The sequence below is a fragment of the Zalophus californianus genome, chromosome 4 (genome assembly GCF_009762305.2).
Source record: "Zalophus californianus isolate mZalCal1 chromosome 4, mZalCal1.pri.v2, whole genome shotgun sequence".
Lineage (NCBI taxonomy): Eukaryota > Metazoa > Chordata > Mammalia > Carnivora > Otariidae > Zalophus > Zalophus californianus.
Genome location: NC_045598.1, coordinates 33943753 through 33967447, shown reverse-complemented (window position 1 = coordinate 33967447; position 23695 = coordinate 33943753). Strand labels below are relative to the sequence as shown.

Below are 23695 nucleotides of genomic sequence, written 5' to 3'. Positions count from 1 at the left end.
AGAGGAGCCTCTGGTAAGGCTGCTGGGACAGAGGTCATGCAAGGAGAAGAGAGGGAGACATGACTTTATTAGAAAAATAAAAAAAACCAAAAACAACTGAGGTGATGAGTTGGTCCTTAACGGATGCCTTGGTGGATGAGGCTGCTCTTGGCTGCACTGGCCTTCTCCCGCTCCCGCCGCCGTGCAGGGTCCAACTCAAAGCAGCGCCATAGCCGCAGGGTCTCATCTGCTGCTGCTGAGGCCACGGTGGCCCCATCTGGGCTCATGGTCAGACTTAGGACCCGGGCAGTGTGACCTGAGGCGTGAGGAGGGAGAGCAGTACATATGAATGCAGACACACCTCCATCCTCCCAATATTGATGGCCACCTACCTTTTTTGTTTTTTATAACACTTCTGAGATAATAGAATTCATCCTTTTAAAACACACAATTCATCCTTTTAAAATATACAATTCATTGGTTTTTAGTATATTCACAAAGTTGTGCAACCATCACAATAATTCCAGAACGTTTCATCGCTCCATAAAGAAAGTATCTCCTCATCACCTTCTCCCCCCTGCCCCTAGCAACCATCAATCTATTTTATTTCTTTGCATTTTCCTCTTTTGGACACTTCATGTAAACAGTCATATACAGTATGTGGCTTTCCTTTTGTGTCTGGCTTTGATCACTTAGCACCTACCTTTTTTTAAAATGTTGAACCATTTTTTAAATATAAATTCAATTAATTAACATATAGTCTATTATTAGTTTCAGAGGTGGAGGTCAGTGGCTCATCAGTCTTATCTAAGACTGCTTGACTGACATCCCAACTTAGTATCTCAGAGGCAGTTCAAACTTAACATGTTCAAAAGGAAACTCATCTCCATTCATTTCAAACCTGTTCCCCTCATGGGTTTTCCTTTTTTTTTCCAGTTTCAGAGGTAGAGTTTAGTGATTCATCAGTGGCATATAACATCCAGTGCTCATTACATCATGTGCCCTCCTTAATGCTCATCACCCAGTTACCCCATCCCCCCACCTCCCTCCCCTTCAGCAACCTCAGTTTGTTTCCTGTGATTAAGAGTCTCTTATGGTTTGTCTCCCTCTCTGGTTTCATCTTGTTTTATTTTTTCCTCTCTTCCCCTATGACCCTGTTTTGTTTCTTAAATTCCACATGAGTGAGATCATATAATTATCTTTCTCTGATTGACTTATTTCACTTAGCATAATACCCTCTAGTTCCATCCACGTCATTGCAAATGGCAAGGTTTCATATTTTTTTGATGGGTGCATAGTATTCCATTGTGTGTATATATACATATATATATATATATACACCACATCTTTATCCATTCATCTGTCGATGGACATCTGGGCTCTTTCCATAGGTTGGCTATTGTGGACATTGCTGCTATAAACATTGGGGTGCAGGTGCCCCTTTGGATCACTACATTTCTATCTTTGGGGTAAATACCTGGTAAGTACCTACCTTTAAGCTCAGCCACCTTGGCCATGGTTGGGTACTTCCAAATAACCAACTGGTTCTGGGCAAAGCCATGGCCTGAGATGAGCTCCTTGTAGTGGGGAGACCAGAGGATGGAGCACACCTGTGGAGAGGGGTTGGGATGTGGGCACAACATAGAGCCAACACTACTCAAATGAGAACTAAGTCCATTTGAGTGTTAGGCACCCTGCCAGGTGCCAGACTCAGACTTGAATCATCACAGTTCTTATAAAAGCTTTTTGAGAGAATTATTATCCATTTTAACAGATAAGGAATCAAGCAGAAGGAATTTCAGCAAGTTGCCTAAGATGACATGCAAATTTAATAGGTGGCAAAGCCAGAATTTGAACTCTGGCTCCAGAGCCCAAGTTTAGAATGGAATGAAGACTGCATGGGGGAGATGAGGGTGGAAGGAGAGAAAGCTGGAGTAGGTGCAGGGAGACCCCACAGCAAGGGCCTCAAATGTCATTCTACCCAATGTGGATTAAGTGCTGGAGGTGCTAGGGAGCTACTGCAGGGTTTTGGGACAGTAACAGACAACCCAGATCCAGTGCAGAGGACAGACTGGAGAAGATAAGAATGCTGAGGGACCAGTGCAATGGGCCTCCACTGAGAAGAGTGGCTGTAAGGGAAGGGGACACATGTGAATGATACTGAGGTAAAAATGATGTGTTTTGGGGACTAGCTGAGGAGGATGAAAGATTCTAGGAAGTCTGGCAGATTTCTGAATAAAGTTCTATCCCTCTCAAACAATGTAAGAGGAGAAGGAACACATTTCAGGGAGACAAGAAGGCAAATGTAATTTAGGACATATTAGGGTGTTGCCGCCTATAGGGCATGAGGTTGGAGTCGAGCCACAAACATTAGTATGGTCTGGACCTCTTGAATGAGAGCTGAGTTAGAATTTTGGAAATCATCAGGGCAGGGAGTTGGTGAAGCCACTGGAGGGGACAGTTGCCCAAGGAAGACTCTACAGAGTTAAGAATACTTCTGGGAGAGAGAGGCTGGAACAGGTAAAAGACTACCTGGGATTGAGCATCCACAGCACTCAGACAGGCCCCAGAGCAGACATTCCAGATTCGAATGTGTCGGTCGCTGGTGCCCCCTCCAGTTGCCAGGACATTGGACTGCCAGGGACACCAAGCTACAGCCTAGGTAGGATAAAGTTGGGGTCAGCAGGTACTAGAGCTAGACAAGGAGCTACAGGGGTCACAGGGTAATCCCGTCCCATCCAATCCTACCATCCCGTCTCCCCTTAACAGTCCCCAGGTTCTGGGTGAGGGTCTGCAGAGGCCCCAACCCAGCCCCACTCTCACCTTGACAGCCCCTTGATGCTGGGTGAATGTCTGCAGGGGAACCCAGCCACCCTCTCCAGGAGCACTAGGCCACACATTGACCAAGTTATCGTTGCCACCGCTGGCCAAATGTCGTCCATCTGGGGCCCAGCGCAGCCCACACACCTCCTGGCTGTGGCCGCTCAGTGTGGCCACATGGTGTTCTGCCACCCGAACGTCATGGTGGTGGATGTGGCCAGAACGGGAGCCACTGCAGGAGGGAAGGGAATGAGGTTCAGTGGCAGTGCCACCAAACACGGCCAGCAGCACGGAGTTGCTTCAGTTCAGAGGCGTACCTCTGGGGACAGGTGGCCAAAAACACAGACTGATTTTGCAACAGACTAGCTAAAACCACAAACCTGGACACGATATAGCTATTCCAACACAGGGAGCTCACACGGGCAGAATGACTGGTCATGTTTCGAAGCCGCTTCTGCTGCTGCACATCCCACAGCTAGAGAGAGAAGGCCGCTAGGATCAGACCTGACTTGCCACGAACACCCTCCCGCCCGACAAGCCCCCTGGGTCTGGGCGCCACAGAACTGAAGCACGGGGACAAGTCTCACCTGCACCTCCGCACCGCTGGTGCCCACAGCCAGGTAGTTGCCCTCTTTGATCCAGGCCACAGAGGATATATAGTCCCCAGGCTGCTCCATTTGCAGCAGCTGCAAGATGTCCCCAGAGCTAGCACTCCACAAGTACACGCTGTTGTCCAACGCCACAGCCAGTACATTCCCAGAGCTCCAGTCCACAAGGTTCAGGTCTGCCAGAGCAGGGAGAGGGAAGAGCATGAGCTTGTTCGCCTGGTCCCCAGGCCCTCTTCCTCCATCCAATGGGCAAAGAGAAGGCTGCACTTACAGTAGTCATTCCGGATTTCAGGGGCGTCCAGGATTCGGTCTGGCAGGGAAGGAATGTAACGGCAGGTCTTCCGGCTGGAGCCAGGCGTGGCCTTCTGGCTGTAAAGCACTTTCAGTCTGTTCTGGTAACCTGTGGCAACGGAGTGGGTCCACACACTGGGACAACTGACTCTTCCCCGTGCCCCTAGCCTAAAGGTCAGATAAACACCTCTCCTCCCCTCTCTTAGGTGGGAAGAGCAGACAGGCATCTCCTCTCAACTGTAGGGATGGGCTGACACCTCCCTCCAAGATCCAAGAACTTTGGGTCTTACCCTCTGGGGCATTTTGTGGTTTTCCACTGAGCCGAAGGATCTTGGCTTCCTCCACATCAAAACCGTTCAGGTTCAAAGCCCAGGCTTTCTGATGTTCCTGGCACAAAGGGCGAGGGTGAGGCAGGATGGCATGATCCAGATTACACAGGCGGGTCTTGCGCCTTAGGCCCCTCTGGGACACATACCTTCTTGGTGGGCGTCTGGCTATCTTCAGGCTGGTTTTCCTTGCTCAGGAGGAAACTGGCCACTTCCATCTGGGAAGCACTGCGATGGGGGATATAGCGGTCACCGCCAGGTTTGCTGGGAGTGGTCTGAGCCTTGGAGCTGGATTTGCCTGGGGCAGGGAGAGGGAAGCCAGAGAGTCTGACCAGGCTCCTGAGGGAAGAGGCATGAAGGCCGCTCTCAGCTGTCCTCTCTCCCTCCCCGATGTCCCGCCGCACCCCACTGACCGGGAGTTCGGCCTGGGGTCCTGCCGGCGCTGTGGGATCGGTTGGCTGCCCGCATGGGTGAGGGAGCCGGCCCCGCGGCTTCCTTAGCTTTGCGCTGCCAGCGCGCGGGAGGTGCATTGGGGATAGGGGCGTCCAGCTGCAGCAGCGAGTGCAGGTCACTCTCGAACACGAACTGCGCCATGGCAGCGTCTGCAGAGGGAGGGGTCCTTGGGGTGGGTGCCCGCCGAGTCCTGGAGGAAAAGGCGACCGTGCTCGATCTGGGACGGCCAGCCACTCACTCAGGGCCCTCCTGTCCGCAGCCCCGCCCGACCCAGGACCCCCGACCGCCTCTCACCTTCAGGCCCGAGCAGGTTCCAATCCCAGACCGACTTCAGCACTGCCTACCTACGCTTCTTAAACTCTCCGCTCCGAGCTCGCATTGGCTCCTTCAAAACCCAACCGCCGTAACCGTCGCCTTCGCCCATTGGCCTTTTGTGGCACAGGAGGCGGGTCTTCCGGTGCAAGTCACAGATCTCTCGAGAATCCCTCCATGGAGCGTGATTTGAAGAGTGAGAGAGGGAAGGCCGGTCCCCAGAGAACGGGTGTCTGAAAGCGAGAGGGGCGGGACGGGGCGGGGCGCGCCTGGGGGCGGGGCCTGCGCTGCCGCCGCATTCCGGAGCCGCTTCCATTCATTCCTCAGCTTCCCCTCATCCGCCCTTTACGCTTAAAACTGCATGTGATGTGCGCCAGGACTGCATTTGTTGTGATGTGTGGAATTGTTGAATCATTTTTTTGTACACCTGAAACCAATATAATATTGTATGTTCACTAACTGGAATTAAAATAAAAACTTAAAAAAAATACATATAAACACACATACAGCGGAATATTGCTCATAAAAAAGAATGAGATCTTTGCATTTGCAACAACATGGATGGACCTAGAAGGTATTATGCTAAGTGAAACTAGTCAAAGAAAGACAAATACTATGTAATTTCACTTATAGTGGAATCCAAAAAAACAAAATAAAGAAAACAAGTGAAAAAAAACCCAGAAAAAACAAATACAGAGAACAAACTGATGGTTGCCAGAGACGAGGTGGGTGGGATGATGGGTAAGATGGCTGAAGGGGATTAAGAAGTACAAACTTCTAGTTATAAGATAGTCACAGAAGGCGCCTGGGTGGCTCAGTTGGTTAAGTGTCATCTCAGGGTCCTGGGATTGAGCCCTGCGTCGGGCTCCCTCCCTGCTCAGCGGGGAGTCCGCTTCTCCCTCTCCCTCTGTCTCTGCCCCTCCTCCCCACTCGCGCTCGCACGTGCGCGCGTGCTCTCTAAGTAAATAAATAAAATCTTTTTAAAAAAATAAAAATAAAAATAAAATAGTCACAGATGAAAAGCACACCATAGGGAATATAGTCAATAATATTGTAATAATGTATGGTGACAGATGGTGACTACACTTATCGTGGTGAACATTGAGTAATACGTAGGATTGTTGAATCACTATGTTGTATACCTGAAACTAAAATAACACTATACTTCAAAAATACATATTTAAAAAAATTTAAAAAAACTGCACGTGGATTGTATTGATGATATAGAAGTGCAGATCTCGATGGAGTAACCTAAAGCACTTGAGCCATTCAGAAAAGGGAAAGGCGGCAGGTGGGCAGGGGTGGGGAAGGAGTTGAGAAGCTTAGGCACAGAAAGAAGGCCAGAGCTAGTTAGCTTGGTGCCTATAGGAATGCTGTGAGGAAGGAAGTAGCGCGTGTGGTTTTTGGTTTTGTTTTGAAGATTTTATTTATTTGACAGAGAGAGAGCAAGAGCACAAGCAGGGGGAGTGGCAGGCAGAGCAGGCAAGGGAGAAGCAGGATCCCTGCTCGGATCCTGAGGTGGGGCTCCATCCCAGGACCCTGGGATTATGACCTGAGCCGAAGGCAGACATTTAACCGTCTGAGCCACCCAAGCGCCCCACGTGTGTTTGTTTTTAAAAATTGTTTTGTTGTTGTTTTACAAACAGGGAAAATGAGGCTGGAAAAGGGATGAATTCCTGAAGATCAAGAAAAAAGATCAGGACTCAGACCTGCCTGTCTGGAGATAAGATTGGACTCCCTTTGGAGAGACATTGTGACTTATCTCCATGGGGCTTTAGAGGTGTCAGGAATTTTGTAGATCCACTAGTCTAATCTGTGTGTGGTGCATCCTCCCCATCCTGGCAACGTACCCATATTTTACAGATGAAAAAGCCAAGGCCCAGGGAAGGGATTTGCCAGACACCACACAGTTGGTGGGAAGCCAGGTCTGACTCCCATTCAATCCAGTGCTCTAATAAGGACTTGAATGAATTGTGTGAATATGCTTAGAGGTGAAGCAGCAATAATAAAGATAATAATGGGTACCATTTATTGGCCATCTACTAACTACTGTGTTTAAATGGTTTACATACATTATTGACTTTAATCCTTAATCCCATAAGGCAGATACTCCATTCCCTTTTTATAGAAAAAGAAACTGGGTCAGAAAAAGGTTAGAAACATGCCTGAAGGCATACAGCCAAAAATAAATAGCGGAGCCAAACTATCTGGCTTACACCTGCATGCCTAACCATATGCTATACTATCCCAGAGAGAGGATGGAAAAATCATGTTTTCAATCATGACCTTAGATCAACTCTGATGATGACAGAGAAAAATCTAGGGCTCTTAGCCCAAACTTAATGTTGTTACTATTTTTGATTTTGAAGTATTCATGTTTTTTTTTTTTTTTTTAAATTTCCAATTACCTGGATGACCTGGAGTTAGCAACAGGGGGACCCTGAACCTCAGAGAACATAGAAGAGGTTTTTTAGAGTCACGCGGGTCAAGGCCTTAAATGTTAAGCTAAGGAGTTGGGACTTTATCAGCTAGGCATTGTGGAATCAGTGAGTTTCTGTGTAGAGAGGAACCAAGTAAAACATGTCTGAACACAGGACGTGGCCAGTAAGCTTCTGGAGTAACTCTAGAGGAAAAGAGGGATAGAATATAAATATGGGGACAACCTCAGGGAATTCATAGATTTTAAAATAAAGAAAGGAAAGAAGCCAGCGGAGATTATCCTGACATGGACCTTGAAGAGGGAGGAATTCTAAGATATGCAAAATGGTCAAGAAGAGTGATGACAGAAAAGGTCAGATTTGGCCACTGACAAATAAATCATCAGTGACCATGGAGAGAGCTGGATCAGAAGAGTGCGTGCTCGGGGAAGGGACTGTAGAAAAGAAGGCTGGGGATGGAAAGAGTGTAGAGGCAGCAAGCATGGGATACTTGTGTGAGAAATTTGGGATTGAGAAAAGGGCAGTGCACGGGAATTTGAGGGAACCAATACCAAGGGCTGATGCATGTCTGAAGGTGAAGGCAAAAGAGCCAAGGGAAATGAAAGAAGCCGGGAAAAGGCCAGCTGATAGAACAAGGTGCTTGGATTACCTTACCCAGGAAGAAATGGGATAGAAAACACAGGGAGCTTCCCAGTCTAGGAAAGAAAGATCACTTCCTCTTACACTGGAGGGAAGGAGAACAAGGCTTTAGAGAAGGATAATTAGAGGCCAAGGAGCTGGTTAGATGGAAGAACTCCCACCTGAAGGGTTTGAGTCTAGGAAAGCAAAGGACATGGAAGGAATAAAATATAGGTGACATCTAGGCGGTGAAACAGCCCAGTTGGGATGATAATAAAAATAGCTCAATAAACATTGAGTATTTACTATGTGCTTGGCATTATGTTAACACTTTAATCCTAACAGAGAAGAGATCAAGTTCTGAAGAGTGAAGCTAAAGATTTAGGGGTATGGAGTGTGATAAATAGGAAAATCAATCTGGTGGCAGCATACAGGCTGGGTTTAAGGAGAGATACTGGAGGCAGAGATATTAGTTAGAAGGCTGTAGCAATAGCTCAGTGGAGATGGAGGAGATGGACCCTAGGAAGTCAACGTGGTCAGGACATGATGGCTGAGTGGGTATAAAAGTGAGAAGTTTGGTGGCTTGGATCTCAATCCTAGCCTTGAGGCCCTAGGATTAGAGTCGGAGCCTTGACCATGGCTAGGGGAAGGAATTATGGAAAATGAGTATACTGGATGTCATCCATTTGTCCCACTCAGACCTACTCTTCCGTCCGTCTCTACCATGCCCTGTGCCTTGTGAAGCTGATTTGTATGGCCTATACAATGGATTCCCTTGGACTTTGGTTTCTGTCTGGATTCCACAAATGGGAAGAGACTATGGATTAAATTTTGTCGTCCCCCTAAACTCATATGTTGAATTCCTAAGCCCCAAATACTCCAGAGTGGAACCTTACTTGGAAATAAGATCACTGCAGATGTAATTAGTGAAGATGAGGTCATTTGGGTGAGGTCATTTGGGTTATTCAATCCAGTGAAACTGATGTCCTCATAAAATGGGGAAGCTTGAACACAGACACATGAGGAGAATGCCATGTGAAGATAAAGGCAGAGATGGGGGTGATGCTTCTACAAGCCAAGGAACACCAAGATTGTCAGGGAACCACCAGAAGCTAGCGGAGAGGCATGAACAGACTCTTCCTCTTCCTGGTTAGGAACCAACCCTAATGATGCCTTGAACTTCTAGCCTCCAGTACTGTGAGACAGTACATTTCTGTTGTTTAAACCACCAACTTTGTGGCCCTTTATTATGGCAGTGCTGGCAAACTAATGCAGAGGAGAATAGAAGGTGGAGGGACAGTGAGCCTGAGCCTGACTCCCTCTGTGCCATGTCCTCACAGGTTGGCTCTCTACCAAAGGTCACTCCAGCCAGCCCTCTCTTAGAGGGACTCTCCAGATCTAGTAACCACAATCCCCCCTTACCCCTTGACGTGCCTAGGGGTGGTACCAGCTCCCAGCTGTTAGCCCTGGGGTACTGCACTCTTCCTTGACGGTTTCCCTAAATCCTGCCTTATCTTTATAAATATGCCCTTTATTTAACTCTCATCAAGATTTCCAGTTTGAGTGTGCCACCTATTTCTGCCAAGACCCTGATTAATACAGTGGGTATGTCTGGAGCAAATAAAAACTACCATTTATTTGCAAATTCGAATGAGTCAGGAGAATTCATAACCAGAATGGCCTAAGCACATTTTTTTTTAAAAGATTTTATTTACTTATCTGAGAGAGAGAGAGAGAGAGTGCACACACAAGTAGGGGAGGGCAGAGGGAGAAGGAGAAACAGACTCCTTGCCGAGCAGGGAGCCCAATGTGGGGCTCAGTGTGGAGCTCCATCCCAGGACCCTGAGATAAGGACTCTGAGATTGGAACCTGAGCCAAAGGCAGATGCTTAACTGACTGAGCCACCCAAGCGCCCCTGGCGTAAGCACATTTACTACTGCAAATGAATGGCCTCGAGGATGAGGGCGCTTGGCATGGGGTTAAGGTGGCATTGTCTGGAAAGAGTTCCTTCATTTAGAAAACATCTACTGAAGGTCTATTATCATGCACCAAGCACTGCTCTAGGTGCTGGGGGGCAAAGACAAATAAATCATGGCCCTGGCCCTCAAGGAGCTCACTCACAACCTAGTAGTAGGAGACAGACACATAAATGGTTACTTGCATAAAGCAGCACAGGTACGGTAGAAGTCAGGGCTGGAGATAAGAACTTTGCAATTGTCAGCTTACAGGAAAGGCAATGGACTCTTGAGGAACTACAATAATTAAGGGGTGGGAGAGATGCCGGGATAAGAGAACAGGAAGGAATAATTATAATAGTTCAGATATAAACATACGTCCTAGGCATTGTGCTCTACTTACACTAGGTCACTCATCCTCTTCACAACTCTGTGGGGTTCTGGCATTATCCTTGTTTTATAGATGAGAAAATCAAGGCACAAAGACTTTAAGTTATGTGCCCAAGGTCACACAGCTAGCAAGTGGGTAAGAGAGGAATTGAACCCAGCGTTGACTGTTGAGTTTATGCTTTTAACTACTCGTATACTCAGAGCCAGGAGAGATGGTGATACTATGGATGCCAAGGTAGGAGAGAATTTAAAGGAGAAATGAGTACTCCCCATGACAGATGCTACGGAGAGATCAAATAAATTGAGGATTGACAAGATCCTACTGGCCCTTGCAGTCACAAGGTTTGATGTGAACTCTGCCTGAGTAGTTTCCTTAGCAAAGCAGGGGAACGAACTGAAGTCGTCGAAAGAGCAAATGGGAAGTGGGGATGTGGAGACATCTTTTCAAGGAGTCGAGCATTAGGGAAGAGAGAGAAAGCAGGTGAGTGAGAGGAGCTTAGTCAAATGAACCTGGAGTGAGGAGAGGGGTCCTGGCTTTATGTCTGCAGCAGTACCAAACGTTGTCAGTGTCGGGGAGCCCAACTACGAGGACAGACAGAGGGGGATGGCCGTAAGGTCTGAGATGTTTGTGCTGTGGGGTTGGGGGTAGGGAGGATGGGAAAAGAGGTTGGGCAGGTTTGGATCTGTCCAGGGAACGGGGAGAGAGGGGCCTGCCAGCCACTCAGAGGTAAGTAGGAATGATTGGCGATGTGGGTGGTGCAGTAGGACCCCAGCTCAGCCATGCGGGGGCACACACACAGGGGCACGGTCCCCGGGCAAGAAGGGGGCAATCCTCGGTAGTCCGTCTGGGTCTGGGAGGAACACAGGGCCACGGAGATCTTCTCTGAGGACTTGGGTAGAATTTCAAGGGGGCTGGGTTCCACTTCCTCAAAGGCATCTGAGACTGCAGCCTTGGGCTGGGACAGTTGGGGGGAAAGAAGTCCGGATTAGAGCAGGTGCAGTGGGGAGGAGGACCTGGACTGTGCAGGGAGGATGGTTAGCTGGGCATAGGGCTCAGGGATGGTAATGCTGGTGGGCAAGGGCCTTGGAAAAGTGTGCACTGGGGCAAGGATCCAACTCCAGGCAGGGCTGTTGCTGGGGAGTGGAGAAGGGGATGTACTCACTGGACTCAGCGATGCTGTATCCCTAAGGTACTGGCCTAGGACCCGGTGCAGGTCTGGAAGTGAGGGCCACAGGGCATGCTTCAGGCTCCTTGGGGAGAAGGAAGAGGAGACTGAGTCACAGGAGTGAACTGGGATGGAGGAGGGGACTACTGAGGGGGCGGGGGGTTGAGGCTGAGGTTAGGGAGTAAGGCTTGGAGAAGTAAGAGTGTAGTCCAAACAATAAGATAAGGTAGAGGGGCGTAGGTGAAAAGGAGGGAAAGGGGAGTCAGGGGAGGGGAGGTTCGTAAAAGGGGTTTGAGTATCCTCAAATATCCCTGCTTCAGACATACTTGCTGTGCTTGCTATTTTCTGCGCCTCTTGGTTTGTTCCCTTGTCTCATTTAGGTCTCTGCTCAAATGTCATCCTGAGAGAGAAGCCTTCCCTGACTGCCATGTCTAAAACAGTACCCCCTCCCTTCCCCGTCCCTGTTTCCTGCTCTGCTTTATTTTCCTTTATAGCACTTGACTTACTGTATACGCATTATATTATTACACATGTTTGTGTTTGTCTGTCTCACTCCACTAGAATATAAACTCCAGGAGAACAAAGAGTTTGTCTGTTTGCTCAGTCCTCTATCTCCCGGGGATAGAACACTGTCTGGCTCATAGTAGGTCCTCAAGAAATTAGTTCAAAGGGTGAATGAAGAGAACCAGAGCGGCTTATTACTAAGTTACTGGGGAAGGTGGTCTCTCTGGGAAGAGTATGGATTAAGGTCAGTTGGGGCAACCTGTAATTCTTTAGGTTTGTATTTCCACGTGGAAAGACTTGAGTTGAACAACATTTCAGGCTTCTTTTGTGACCTCACTCATATCTCTCCAGGGGAGGAGTGATTTATCTGGCAAACTGGGGACAAGGAACTGAGTAGGCTTGGATCAGTAGCATCACCTTCCTCTTCTCCACCAGCTTTTTTGTTGGCTCTGACTACCTGCAAAGAGGCTACAATCCGGTCTGCTCAGACAGATGAGTTAATTAAAAATTGAAAGAAAGACACGTTCAAGGAGAGATGGGAGCATAAAGGAGGGACAAAGTTAGACCCTAGACTAACCTAGTCTAGGGTCACCAAGAGAGGCTGCCTGGAGGAGTCGCCTTCCGAGATCAGTCTTCGAGAACCAAGAGATGTTACCAACTGAAGGACTGAGGGGGTATGGATTCTATCCTTGTGTCTGTTTGTTTTGTTTTACTTTTCTATCCTCGTGTTTATAACTTCCAGTGACATTTCTCTTCAGCCTTAGTCTTCCCACATAAACAAGTCATTAATAACATTTATTTAAGGGTGTGCTATTTGGCAGGCACTGTCCTGAGGATTTAAAGATGACCAAGTAAGGTATAAGGAAGGCATATAAAGAAGTAAATACTGTAAAATGCTACTGGTACGGTGACAGAAGTCGGTACTGGGGCACAAAGAGAGTAGCCAATCGGGGAGGGTTTAGGAAAGGTTTCTAGGAGGTGGTGGAGAAAGTTATTTTAAGATAAAGGGTCTTAGTCATCCAGGGAGGATATCCCTGGCAGAGAGGACATCATATGCAAAGGCACTGAGAAGTAAAACCACTGGACTTGTGGAGGAAATCACTAACAGTTTGGCAAGGCTGATGCACAGGGTGGGAAGGGGTGGAAAGGTGGGCCCTGGGCCAGATTTTATAGAGCCTTGCTTGTCATTCCAGAGTCTGGACTCTATCCTGGGAGCTAGTAATGAGACTTCAGGAGGGGAGTGACAAGGTCATGTGTGCGTTTTAGAAAGATTATTTGGGTGGCTGTGTGAGGCTAGATTGGAGTGAGAAGAGGCTCTGTTTCAGCGAGCCTGGTAGTGTTTGTAGGGCTAAAAAAGGGGACCATTGTTTGAGCGAGGTTTTGGGGGTGGAATGAGCAGACCAGGCCAGACTGGATAAAGGGGAGGGAGGCGCCTAGTGTTCTGGTTTGGGTGATGGGTGGACAGCAGCCCTGTTGCTGATGAGGCGCCAGGAGGTGCGGTTGTTTGAGGGTCCGGTATAGCGGGCATGTTAGAGTGTACGGAAGCGGTGCGACTCTCAGGGGAGACGTGCAGGAAGTGGCTGAAGCCAAAGGTGTGGACTTGCGGTCCTCGGTCCTCGGGAGAGCGGGTGTCATTGGGTAACCCTGGGGTGCTTGTTTAGAGGCCTCCGGCCCCACCCGTCTCCTGAGTGACCGGGGCGGTACCTGTAGTGCGCAGGAAACTGCCACCTCAGCAGCAGCAGGCCCAGGAGGGCACTGAGGCCCAGCACCACGAGCAGAGCGGTCACCAAGGAGATCCAGGCTAAGGGACAAAACCAGTCAGACCTCTGCCGCCCTCGGCCGGAGCCCCGCCCCCAGGCCCACCAGACCCCGCCCCTCACCGCCCGCCCCTCGCTGCGCCGGCGCCCCTCCACTCGCGCAGCCGCAGAGCGCCTTGCCCCTCCCCCCCCGGGCCCTCACCGATCTCGGAGGTGGTCTCCACGCGCACTGGGTCGGACCAGGCACTCCAGGGGCCTTGGTAGGTGGGGCCGTGGAGCCTGGCGCGCAGCTGTAAGCGGTAGCGAGAGCGCGGGCGCAGCTCCAAGGTCTCTCCCTGGGCCCCGAGAGGCGGCTCCAGCACCTGCGCAGAGGGGGAGTGAGCGGGTGGGCAGGCTCCGGGTGGCGGTGCCTCGGCGTCGGGGCCTCGACAGCCTGGCATCCTTTTGGCCAAAGGCCTACCGCTTTGAATCTCCGGGGTCCCCCCACCCACCACCACCAAAGAGCCTCCCTAACAGAATACATGCATCCCGGCGAAAACTTGCAAGGTAGAGCACCCCGACGGAGAGGCGTGCCTAACCTTAGGGAAACACACCCCGCCACACACACGCTGGCACACAGACCTCACCTGCACAGAGAACTAACTACTCATCCTGACACAAATGCAAACACACACTGACCAGGTCACGCGGACATCCCGCCAGAAGTGCTCCTCAGGATCCAGGTCAGGCGACGGAAGCCCCGGGCACATTCAGATACTCAGGGCCACATAGACTGTTCACAAGTAACATGCATCCAGCAGTGGATGCTGGGTGCTGAGGGTACAAGGACAGATTCCGAGCAGAGGGAACAAGCATCGCGTGGACAAGCAGGGAGACTAGCTAGCCATCATATAGCAAACATTTATGAACTGCTGGTGATATGCCAAGCACTGGGGAAAGGACAATGAAACATGGTTTCTTGCAAGTCTAATGAGGATCACATGCAAACCAGTAAATAATTACAAGTAATTAGTGCTATAATGATGATATAAGTAAGGCAGAATGGGCGCATGAGGAAGCGTGTCATGCTGCCTGAGCTACTTGGTTGGGGGTTACAGAGTAGTTCAGTGTGCTAAGAGCATGGAGCATGGATGGGCAGGCGGGGTGGTCAGAGATGAGCTAAGGCAGTGGTAGTAGGGATTTGAAGACTGTTAGTACAATAAACTCAACTTCTGTGTTGATGAATGGAGGGAAGGGACAAGGGAAAAGGAAGAAGAGTCAAGGGTGAGTCCAGGCTTGGATAACTGGTAAGTGGTAGAGCCACTGTCAGATAGCAAACAGAGAAGTAAGTTTGAGGACGAAATACCATATGGTTCCATTTTAGTAGGTTCAACAAGAGTCAAAGCTTATCAATGATAATGTCTGAACAGTGGTTATCTTGGGGTATGCGTGACTGTAAGGGGCATAAGGAGCTTCTGAGGTGCTAGAAATAACCTATATCTTGATTTGGGTAATGGTTAAATAGGTGAATACATGTACAAATTAACCAACTGTACATATTTTCTAAAGATTTTATTTATTTCTTTGACAGACAGAGACACAGCGAGAGAGGGAACACAAGCAGGAGGAGTGGGAGAGGGAGAAGCAGGCTTCCCGAGGAGCAGGGAGCCCGATGCGGGGCTCGATCCCAGGACCCTGGGACCATGACCTGAGCCAAAGGCAGACGCTTAACGACTGAGCCACCCGGGCGCCCCATTGATCAACTGTATATTTAAGATCTGTGTATTTTGCTGAATGTAACATACCCCGATAAAAAGGTAAAATAATCTTGGGGAGGAGGATGAGTTTAGTTTTGCATATAGATATATTGGGTCTGAAATGCCCCAGGGGGCTTTTATGCGGAGCTGTCTGGGAAGAAGTTGTATATACATGTGGTTAATGAGAATAAAAGTAGAGAAAGTAATATTTAATGCATATTGAGTACCTTCTATCTGCCAGGCAGTATGCTAGATATTTATATATTTAATTTTTACCACAACTCTGGAAGATAGATTGTTGTATCTCCATTTGACAAAACTGAGACTTCCCAAGTTTAGGTAATTTACCTAGGGCATAGGAGTTCCTTTCCATATGGGTGTTGGAATGGTAAGATTGGGTGGGTTAATGCATAGTCATTAAACTATAAGCACTTACCTAGGATGAGCATGTATATTTATCGAGAAGAGAAAAGAGTCTAGAACGGGACTATAGGAAGCACAACATATTAAGGAAGGGTGGAAAGGGAGGAGCCAGGAAAGAGGGAGAAGGTTCAGCCAGAGAAGTAGTATGAGAATCGGGAGACTGATATCCCAAAGGCAAAGGAAAGAGAAAATTTTAAATGGGAGTAGTCAATAGTGTCAAATGCCCAAGAAAGATTAAGATACCAGTTGAATCAGATCAACATAGATATACAAACCCAGACCCAGATACATGGATACCTTCACTCTTGATAACAGACCCGATGAATCTCAGGAATACCCTGTATAGTGAGATCTGTGGACATGTTGTCCTCGAACGTACCTTCCAGTCTTGATGGCCTTCTCCTGTGTATCGGAGCTGATAGCAGGTCTCTTGGGCTCCCCAGGAGGATGGGTGTTGCCACTCCAATTCCAGCTGCCCACTGGAGACCTCCCTCCAGTGCAAGTTTGGAGTGGGGATGAGCACTACAAGGAGCCAGCAGGGCCTGGCCTAAGCCCTTCTGTGCATGAGACATCATGCCACGAGGGCCATGGGTCAGAAGTGCCAGAGCTGGCGATCCTGGGCGTGGGGTCAGGAGTGGTAGGGGCAGAAAGTACGTGGGAGGAGAAGGGAAGAAGGTTCTTACCAGCCTGGTGGATCCAGAAAGGGGAGCCCAGGTAGCTGTGAATAGTACCCTGGGCTGTGGTCACCTTCACAAGGATGTGAATAACACTGTCATTTCGTGACTTGAAGTGGCAGCGGGAGAACTGGGAGGGCTGTAATCCTGGATATTTCTCCTCTTCACACTTCTCCCAGATGGGGTCCCTAAGAATCATCCCCGTAGCCACTGAATCAGGCCTGCCTCTGAGACTAATCCTGATAATTCCCATCCCAGAGGGGATATGGCCTGTGGGGATTATAATCCAACTCCTCCCTTGGATGGGCTTCCAAGGCTTTCTCTCTGTCTTCCTGCCACGATGTTTTGTTTCCTGAGGCTGACTCTGGTGTCCAGCCTCTTCCTCTTAAGGAAAGAGCTAGATGATTCATGAACACAGCCTGGGCTCTACAGCTCAGGTCTTAGCTTGGTCTGCAACTCTGGTACATGATTGATCTCTGCTCCCATTTCCTCATCTGCAAAATGGGTTAAAAATCCTTACTTCACAGGATTGTTTCAAAGAGCCTTCATCTTTATGGTGGAAAGATCCTCCTGTTTTTAATCTCATACAGCAGGCCTGTTAGTCACTGCTCTGTGTTATTCTACTATTAGGTGATTACAATAGCCTTCCAACGGGCTTTTCTGCCTTCATTTTCACCACTCCCTTGTGGAGTTTGTTCTCCACATGGCCACCAGAATTTGCTTCCAAAATTTTGAACCGATAACGCCCAGAAGAGATCACAAATCTGTCCATTTGTTTGAATCTTTCCCAAGGCCACATTCAATGAGCCACCTCTGTCTCCGGCCTGGATTAAGGCAAACTTCTAACTGGTGACTCTGCTTCCACCTTTACTTCATCATTTCACAGAGAATAATACCTTTTTGAAAGGAAAGTCACATCACGTCCCTCTTCCACTTGAAATCCTTCAGTGGTTCCCTGTCCCCCTTGAATGAAATCCAAACTCCACGCCAGGGCCCACAGGACTCGATATGGTTCAGTTCCTCCCTACCTGGCCATTCTCCTCTCCTACAATTCTTAACACCAGTCTGCCACCCTTCATTCACACGAGCCTTCTTGCTGCGCTACAAATATGTCCCAATCACTGCCTTTGCACTACACCTTGCCCTCGATTGCTCTGACTCTAGAGCTCCATGTGACTCATTCTTTTTTTGCCATTTAGGCCTCCTGGTGAGGCCTTCTCTGACCATACAATCTAAATTAACATCCATCCCCCATCCTTCCACTTAGTCTCTATCATATAACCTGTTCTTTGGTCTCTACTTCTTTGTCACCCTTCCTTCCCCCCCCCCAACTAAAATGGAAACCTCAAGAATGTGGAAACGTTTCTCTTTTATTTGTCACTCTAGCCCCAATGCCTGGCACATAGTCACCCTCAATAATTGTTTATTGAACAAATGAATCATGTCTCCTTCCTGATTGTCATTCCTAAATGGCTAGCCCTTACTAAAATTATTTATTAATGTATTTATGTGTTTACTTCTTTATTCAACAAATAATTGACACGATGTGCCAGGCACCATGTTAGGCACTATGAATACATAGAGGAATAATCAAGGAGCTCTCATTCCAGTGGGAGAGGCGGAAAAACAGACAGATGGTATTTTCTGTGGTGTGGACTGGCTGGTTTGGGGGGTATCAAGGAGGATAATCTAACCCAGATGGGGAGGGTTAGAGGGAGAGAATACTTCCTGGATAAGACAGTGCTTAGACTGAGTCTTGGACTATAAATAGGATAGGCAAAGGGGACAAACAGGCATCCCAGGCACATGCTTGTGCACAGATAAGAGATATGGTGCTTTGGGGGAAACTCTAAGTGGCACAGAACTCTCTTAGCTTAGAGGGGCCTGGTGATGAGTGGTAAATGGGAGAGGGCAGACTAAGATCATGGATGGTCTTACGGCCTTTCTGAGGAGCTTGAACTTAATCTTGTTGTAATCACGGAGAAGTGTTAAGGATTTTAAACAAACTTGTCATAATTAGCATTGTACTTTGGGAAGATCACTGTAACTGCAATTTGTAGGAAAGAATTTGTGAGGACAGACTTGAAGTGGGGAAATCCAATTGGACACTTTTATGGATGAAGGACCAGAAACAGGGTGGCGGCAAAGGAGGTGGAGGAAAAGAGATGGATTCAAGGGATACTGAAGGGGTAGAGATGATTAGACTGTTTCTGATTGGACCCAGAGGGTGGGGAAAAGGCAGAAGTCCATGGAAATCACCATGTCAGGCCTGGAAAATTGAGTTGATGGTAGGATGGAGGACAACAGGAGGAGGAGCAGGTTTTGGTAGAAGAAATGATGAACGTCAGTTCTGCTTCCCTTTAAACCATTCATGGCACTTCTAGACTATGGAAATCTGTGCAGTTATTAAAAATAATCAGTTACATCTTTTTGTAATGGGCTCCAAGACACATTTTTAAGTAAAAAAAGTAAGTTGGCAAACTATATATATAATATGATCCGATTCATAGTGAAAATGAAATGTTGTGTATAGACACGCATAAGTACATAGAAAAACTGGAAAAGAACATTAAAACTGTTAATGGTGTTTTTTTCATTATTCATTAATTTAGCAGTTTTTTTTTACTGAGTAACTGCTAAGTTCCAGGCACTGTGGTAGGTGAGAATACCTTAGTGAGTAAAAGCAGACGTTGATTTTGTCCTTAGGGATCATGTATAGTCAAGATCAGCCCCTCTCAACTGGAGTTCTGAGACAGGATGATATTATCAGTCAAATAACCACATAAAGTATAAATGTAAAATTGTAACTGTGATAAGTACTTAAGAAGGAGAGGTAAATGGTACAGTAAGCACGTATAATAGTGCTATTGGACCTGATGAGGAAGATCAGGGGAGGTTTCCCTGAGGAGGTGACATTTGAGTTGAGATCTGAAGGATAAGTAGAAGTTAAGACAAGAGGGCTGGGGAGACAGCATGCACAAAGACCCAGAGGCAGGAGAGAATATGGCAGATAGAAGGGGACCAAAGAGTCATAGAGGGGAAAAGGCAGCATAGTGTTAGATGAAGCTGAAGGCATTCAGGGGCTGAGTCTGTTAGTACTCTATTAGGCCACAACAAGGGTTCTTCTTCTTTTTTTAATCCCAAGATCAGTAGGAAGCTATTGAAGATTTTAAAGCAGAGAGTGTTATGAGAATGATTTGGAGGATTTAAGAGGTGATCGGTTAATAAGTCTCCTCAGTAGCCCAAGTGAGACGTCATGATGGCTCATACTAGGGGAATGGCAGTGATGAAAAAATGTGGACAGGTTCTAGAGATATTTAATAGGTAAAATCAACAAGACTTGGTAACTTTCTTACACCATACACAAAAATAAATTCAAAATGTTTGAAAGATCTAAATGTGAGACAGGAAACCATCAAAATCCTAGAGGAGAACACAGGCAGCAACCTCTTTGACCTAGGCTGCAGCAACTTCTTACTAGACACATCGCTGGAGGCAAGGGAAACAAAAGCAAAAACAAACTATTGGGACTTCATCAAGATAAAGAGCTTCTGCACAGCAAAGGAGACAGTCAACAAAACTAAAAGGCAACCTTCAGAATGGGAGAAGATATTTGCAAATGTCTTATCAGATAGAGGGTTAGTATCCAAAATCTACAAAAAACTTATCAAACTCAACACCCCAAAAACAAATAAGCCAGTCAAGAAATGGGTGGAAGACATGAACAGACACTTCTCCAAAGAAGACATACAAATGGCTAACAGGCGCATGAAAAGATGCTCAACATCACTCATCATCAGGGAAATACAAATCAAACCACACTGAGATACCACCTTACACCTGTCAGAATTAACAACACAAGAAACAACAGGTGTTGGCGAAGATGCAGAGAGGGGAACCCTCTTGCACTGTTGGTGGGAATGCAAACTGGTGCAGCCACTCTGAAAAACAGTATGGAGGTTCCTCAAAAAGTTAAAAATAGAACTACCCTACAACCCAGCAATTGCACTAGTAGGTATTTGCCCAAAGGATGCAAAAATACAGATTCGAAGGGGTACATGCACCCCAATGTTCATAGCAGCAGCAGCATCAACAATAGCCAAACTATGGAAAGAGGCTAAATGTCCATTGACTGATGAATGGATAAAGAAGATGTGGTGTGTGTGTGTGTGTGTATATGCCATACATATATGTGGAATATTAGCCACCAAATAGAATGGAATCTTGCCATTTGCAACAATGGAGCTACAGTGTATTATGCTAAGCAAAATAAGTCAGTCAAAGACAAATACCATATGGTTTCACTCATATGTAGAATTTAAGAAACAAAACAGATGAACATATGGGAAGGAAAAAAAAAAGAGAGGGAAGCAAACCTTAATAGACTCTTAATGATAGAGAACAAACTGAGGATTGATAGAGGGAGGTGGGCAGGGGATGGGCTAGATGGGTGATGGGGATTATGATGAGAGCATCTTATGGGGATGAGGGCATGGAGGCCAGTTGGTTTTGGGACAAGGGAGGGAAGTGAAGAGGATCAAGAACAATCTCTCCCTTTCTGCATGACCATGCCTCTCTCCCACGACATCGAGCTCAATCAGCAGTTCAGCTCTCACCTGTCTCTGGGACAGCACCGTGCCCTGCTGTGGTAGAAGAAGCCTTGGGAGCTAGCATGGTCCTGTTGCTGCCACTGACAGGTAACATTCTTCAGGTTCAAGGTAAAACACTGCAGTCCAATTTCCACTGAATTAACAGAAGGAAGTCCCATCAGGGCCAACACATTCCCACTCTATAGGGTATCCAGATTATCTTTACACACATAACTTGGAATATTTACCCCCATTCCTTGTTCTCTCCCTGAATATAGTTCACTCTGTCTGTCCGGTGGCAAGTCTGAGGTTATCAGGAAGGACCATGGTTCTCAGAGCTGCTGTATCCAGTCCAGACCTCTCTAGAGATCTTTTCTATCTCCTCCCCATCTTCCCACTCTTTTGTTGACTCACCTGCATCTTCAGGCAGGTCCACGGTTGCAGGGAGGGACCAGGATCCCCAGGAGCCAAGGAGGGAGACCCCATCGGGTTGACTGCGCAGCTGGAGCCAATAGGATTTACCAGGCTGGAGCCCTGAGATGAGGCAGCTTCCACTCCTCACTGTTAGAGATGAAGCCTTGGGAGAAGAAGCCCAGCCTCAGAATCGAGGTCTGCCTCAACCAAGACAGCTTCCATCTCTTATATTTGAAGATGGAACTGATATGCCCATTTCCTCACTGGATAAATATGCACACAGAACTAGGGGCCAGGTCAGTGGGTTTCGGGTGGTATTCAGAGCTTTTTAGGGAAATCCCTACTAATTCAAAGGCCTGAAATCCTCAATTTTGTTGGTGTGAATGACCCAAAGTGGGAGATCCCTAAATAGACATGGCTCCCAAGCCCATACTAACTTCCCAAGGACCAACGCGGTCTGGAATCCCCAAAGTATGGCCTATCCTTTCTTGGGGCAAAATCTGGGGTAGGAGATAGGGGGTGGGGCAGAAGAAAGCCAGGATACTTCTCTAGTTGGGGAAGTCTGCTCTGGTCCATCTTGCTGGGGCATCATGGGCTGAGCACATGGAGGCTGGTGCAGAGCTGGGACTGGGTTTAGTCTCTGCAGAACTGGACAGCAGGTTTCTGTGGGCAGCAGCTGCATGACTGTGGGACCAATGGAGTTGCTGGGATCCTTGGGGCCGTAGCGAAGTTCATGCCTCAGGAAATCACTGATTTCGGGAGCTGGGGTCTCCCAGCTGATCTGCAGGTCCCCTGGCTGGCTCCCACCTGAAGCCTTAATGATATCTGGGGGAGCTGGTAAGCCTGGGGGCAAGACAGGGTACACAGAACTCTCTGAGTGCCACAGTCTGTGGCTCAACCCATGGACTGTACAGAGGGGAGTTGGAAGCTGGGTTGGGGGCAGCCCCTGGATTCTAGAAGATCACAGGCCATTGCTTTCTTGGAGGCCAAGGCAAGAAGTTTCCTTATCCTGTTCTCCTTTCCTCCTTAGAACAGTGACCTCACTGTGGCGTTGTTAGACTCAGTGCTCACAAGAGCAGGGATCTCTTCATCTCTAATAGCCTTGTCACCTAGCACGGTGCCTGGCACATGGTAGGTATTCTGTAACTGTGGAATGAGTCAGTGAATCGGTTCATGATGGGGCAAGGGCACAGGTTGTCTCTGGTGTGAAATGAAATCTAGCTCTGGATGTGAAGAATGATAAGGGGGTCTTGAGGTGCCTCTGGCGGTCTGGTCACGAAGGCATCCACGTTGCCCTAAAGGAGCACAGACCAGTCTGATCCCAGGGGCTGGACTGAGGGCAGCAAAGAGAGGGGCCAGGGTGACAGGAGGATGGCCCTTACCCACACTATCCACAAAGAGCACCCTCTGGGTCAGAGTCTGATTCAGAAACATGTTCTTCACCCAGAGGTGCAGTGGAAAGAAGAGGCGAACTTCATCCTGGGCTGGAAACTGACACACGTATCGGGTCCCAAAGGGGGGCACGCTCTTGTAACTCAGGGGGCAGGCACGGGGCTTCTCCCTGTGGGCATAGGAGAAGTCTGTTCCACCTACGTGGCCACCACGACAGGCTCTGAGGGCCCAGTTCTGGGCCCAAGCCCAACTTCTGTTTCCATTCCTGCCATTTTTCTACTCAGTGCCTGGGACAGGTGGGGTTGGGGGTTGTGTATGGGCTGGCACTGGGGATATCCAAAGCACATCTGTTCATTAAGTGGCTACTGAGGGCATGTACTTGGAGTAGTCCTCTGATAGGGCCCAAAGGCAGGGAAGCTCCAGGAGCTGGGCTCAGCTGAGGCAAGGACAGGACAGATACAGGGGAGCGTGGCACAGCCCAGCACATACCCTGGGTACGCATACAGCAGCTGGTATGTTCCATTGGGTGCTGCCTCTTCCTCATCCCAGAAGCAAGTGAGGTCCTCAAACGTTCGAGAGAAACAGTTCAGGGGCTCTGAATCCAAGGCCAGAAAGGAGGCATCTGAGGAACAGCTGGCGAGTTGAGCTCTGGGTGCTCCCAGGCATGTTTATAGGCAAGAGTAAGGGGCTGGTGGGAGCCTCCTACCTTGCACCCCTCCCAGGGCTCCCTCTTCCTGGGGATAGGTGATCTCCACCCTCCACACACCTCACCTTGGCTGGTAACTTGTGCCAGGTTTTGGGGGGTCAGGAGGAGGCAGGAGGTGACCACCAAGAGGGCCCACGATGGCAT

The 23695-nt window shown here is 48.3% G+C and overlaps 2 protein-coding genes across 4 annotated transcripts; both read right to left on the bottom strand.

Annotated features, from left to right (window-relative positions):
* CDC20 (cell division cycle 20) lies at positions 1–11441 on the bottom strand. 3 transcript variants are annotated; one of them, XM_027614013.2, is made up of 12 exons: positions 11354–11441; positions 4772–5216; positions 4438–4694; positions 4174–4322; positions 3989–4085; positions 3679–3807; positions 3387–3583; positions 3180–3274; positions 2803–3031; positions 2512–2637; positions 1472–1589; positions 1–295 (listed from the first exon to the last, which is right to left on the bottom strand). In XM_027614013.2, exons 3-12 carry the CDS (start codon positions 4616–4618, stop codon positions 117–119), a joined length of 1500 nt encoding a protein of 499 aa, XP_027469814.2. In that variant the 5' UTR covers positions 4619–4694; positions 4772–5216; positions 11354–11441; the 3' UTR covers positions 1–116. The 3 variants fall into 3 exon arrangements, with proteins under 3 accessions (XP_027469814.2, XP_027469807.2, XP_027469821.2); XM_027614006.2 differs by having other exon boundaries at positions 4438–4667; XM_027614020.2 differs by having other exon boundaries at positions 4438–4626.
* On the bottom strand, positions 9798–23695 carry MPL (MPL proto-oncogene, thrombopoietin receptor). Its single transcript, XM_027613994.2, has 12 exons — positions 23617–23695; positions 23335–23467; positions 22836–23014; positions 21998–22296; positions 21454–21616; positions 21067–21193; positions 16460–16638; positions 16156–16298; positions 13820–13979; positions 13565–13661; positions 11354–11441; positions 9798–11146 (listed from the first exon to the last, which is right to left on the bottom strand). Exons 1-12 carry the CDS (start codon positions 23693–23695, stop codon positions 10754–10756), a joined length of 2040 nt encoding a protein of 679 aa, XP_027469795.1. The 3' UTR covers positions 9798–10753.

What these genes read in the sequence shown, in the direction of transcription:
- CDC20 (XM_027614013.2), bottom strand. Translation starts at nt 4,618, where the DNA reads ATGGCGCAGTTCGTGTTCGAGAGTGACCTGCACTCGCTGCTGCAGCTG. An exon ending in GCCAGACGCCCACCAAGAAG is followed by an intron (nt 4,086 to 4,173) that starts GTATGTGTCCCA and finishes CCTTTGTGCCAG; the next exon opens with GAACATCAGAAAGCCTGGGC. An exon ending in TGAAATCCGGAATGACTACT is followed by an intron (nt 3,584 to 3,678) that starts GTAAGTGCAGCC and finishes CTGCTCTGGCAG; the next exon opens with ACCTGAACCTTGTGGACTGG.
- MPL (XM_027613994.2), bottom strand. Translation starts at nt 23,695, where the DNA reads ATGCCATCGTGGGCCCTCTTGGTGGTCACCTCCTGCCTCCTCCTGACC. An exon ending in CGGTGCTGTCCCAGAGACAG is followed by an intron (nt 16,639 to 21,066) that starts GTGAGAGCTGAA and finishes GATGATTCTTAG; the next exon opens with GGACCCCATCTGGGAGAAGT. An exon ending in GGAGACCACCTCCGAGATCG is followed by an intron (nt 13,662 to 13,819) that starts GTGAGGGCCCGG and finishes TTTGTCCCTTAG; the next exon opens with CCTGGATCTCCTTGGTGACC.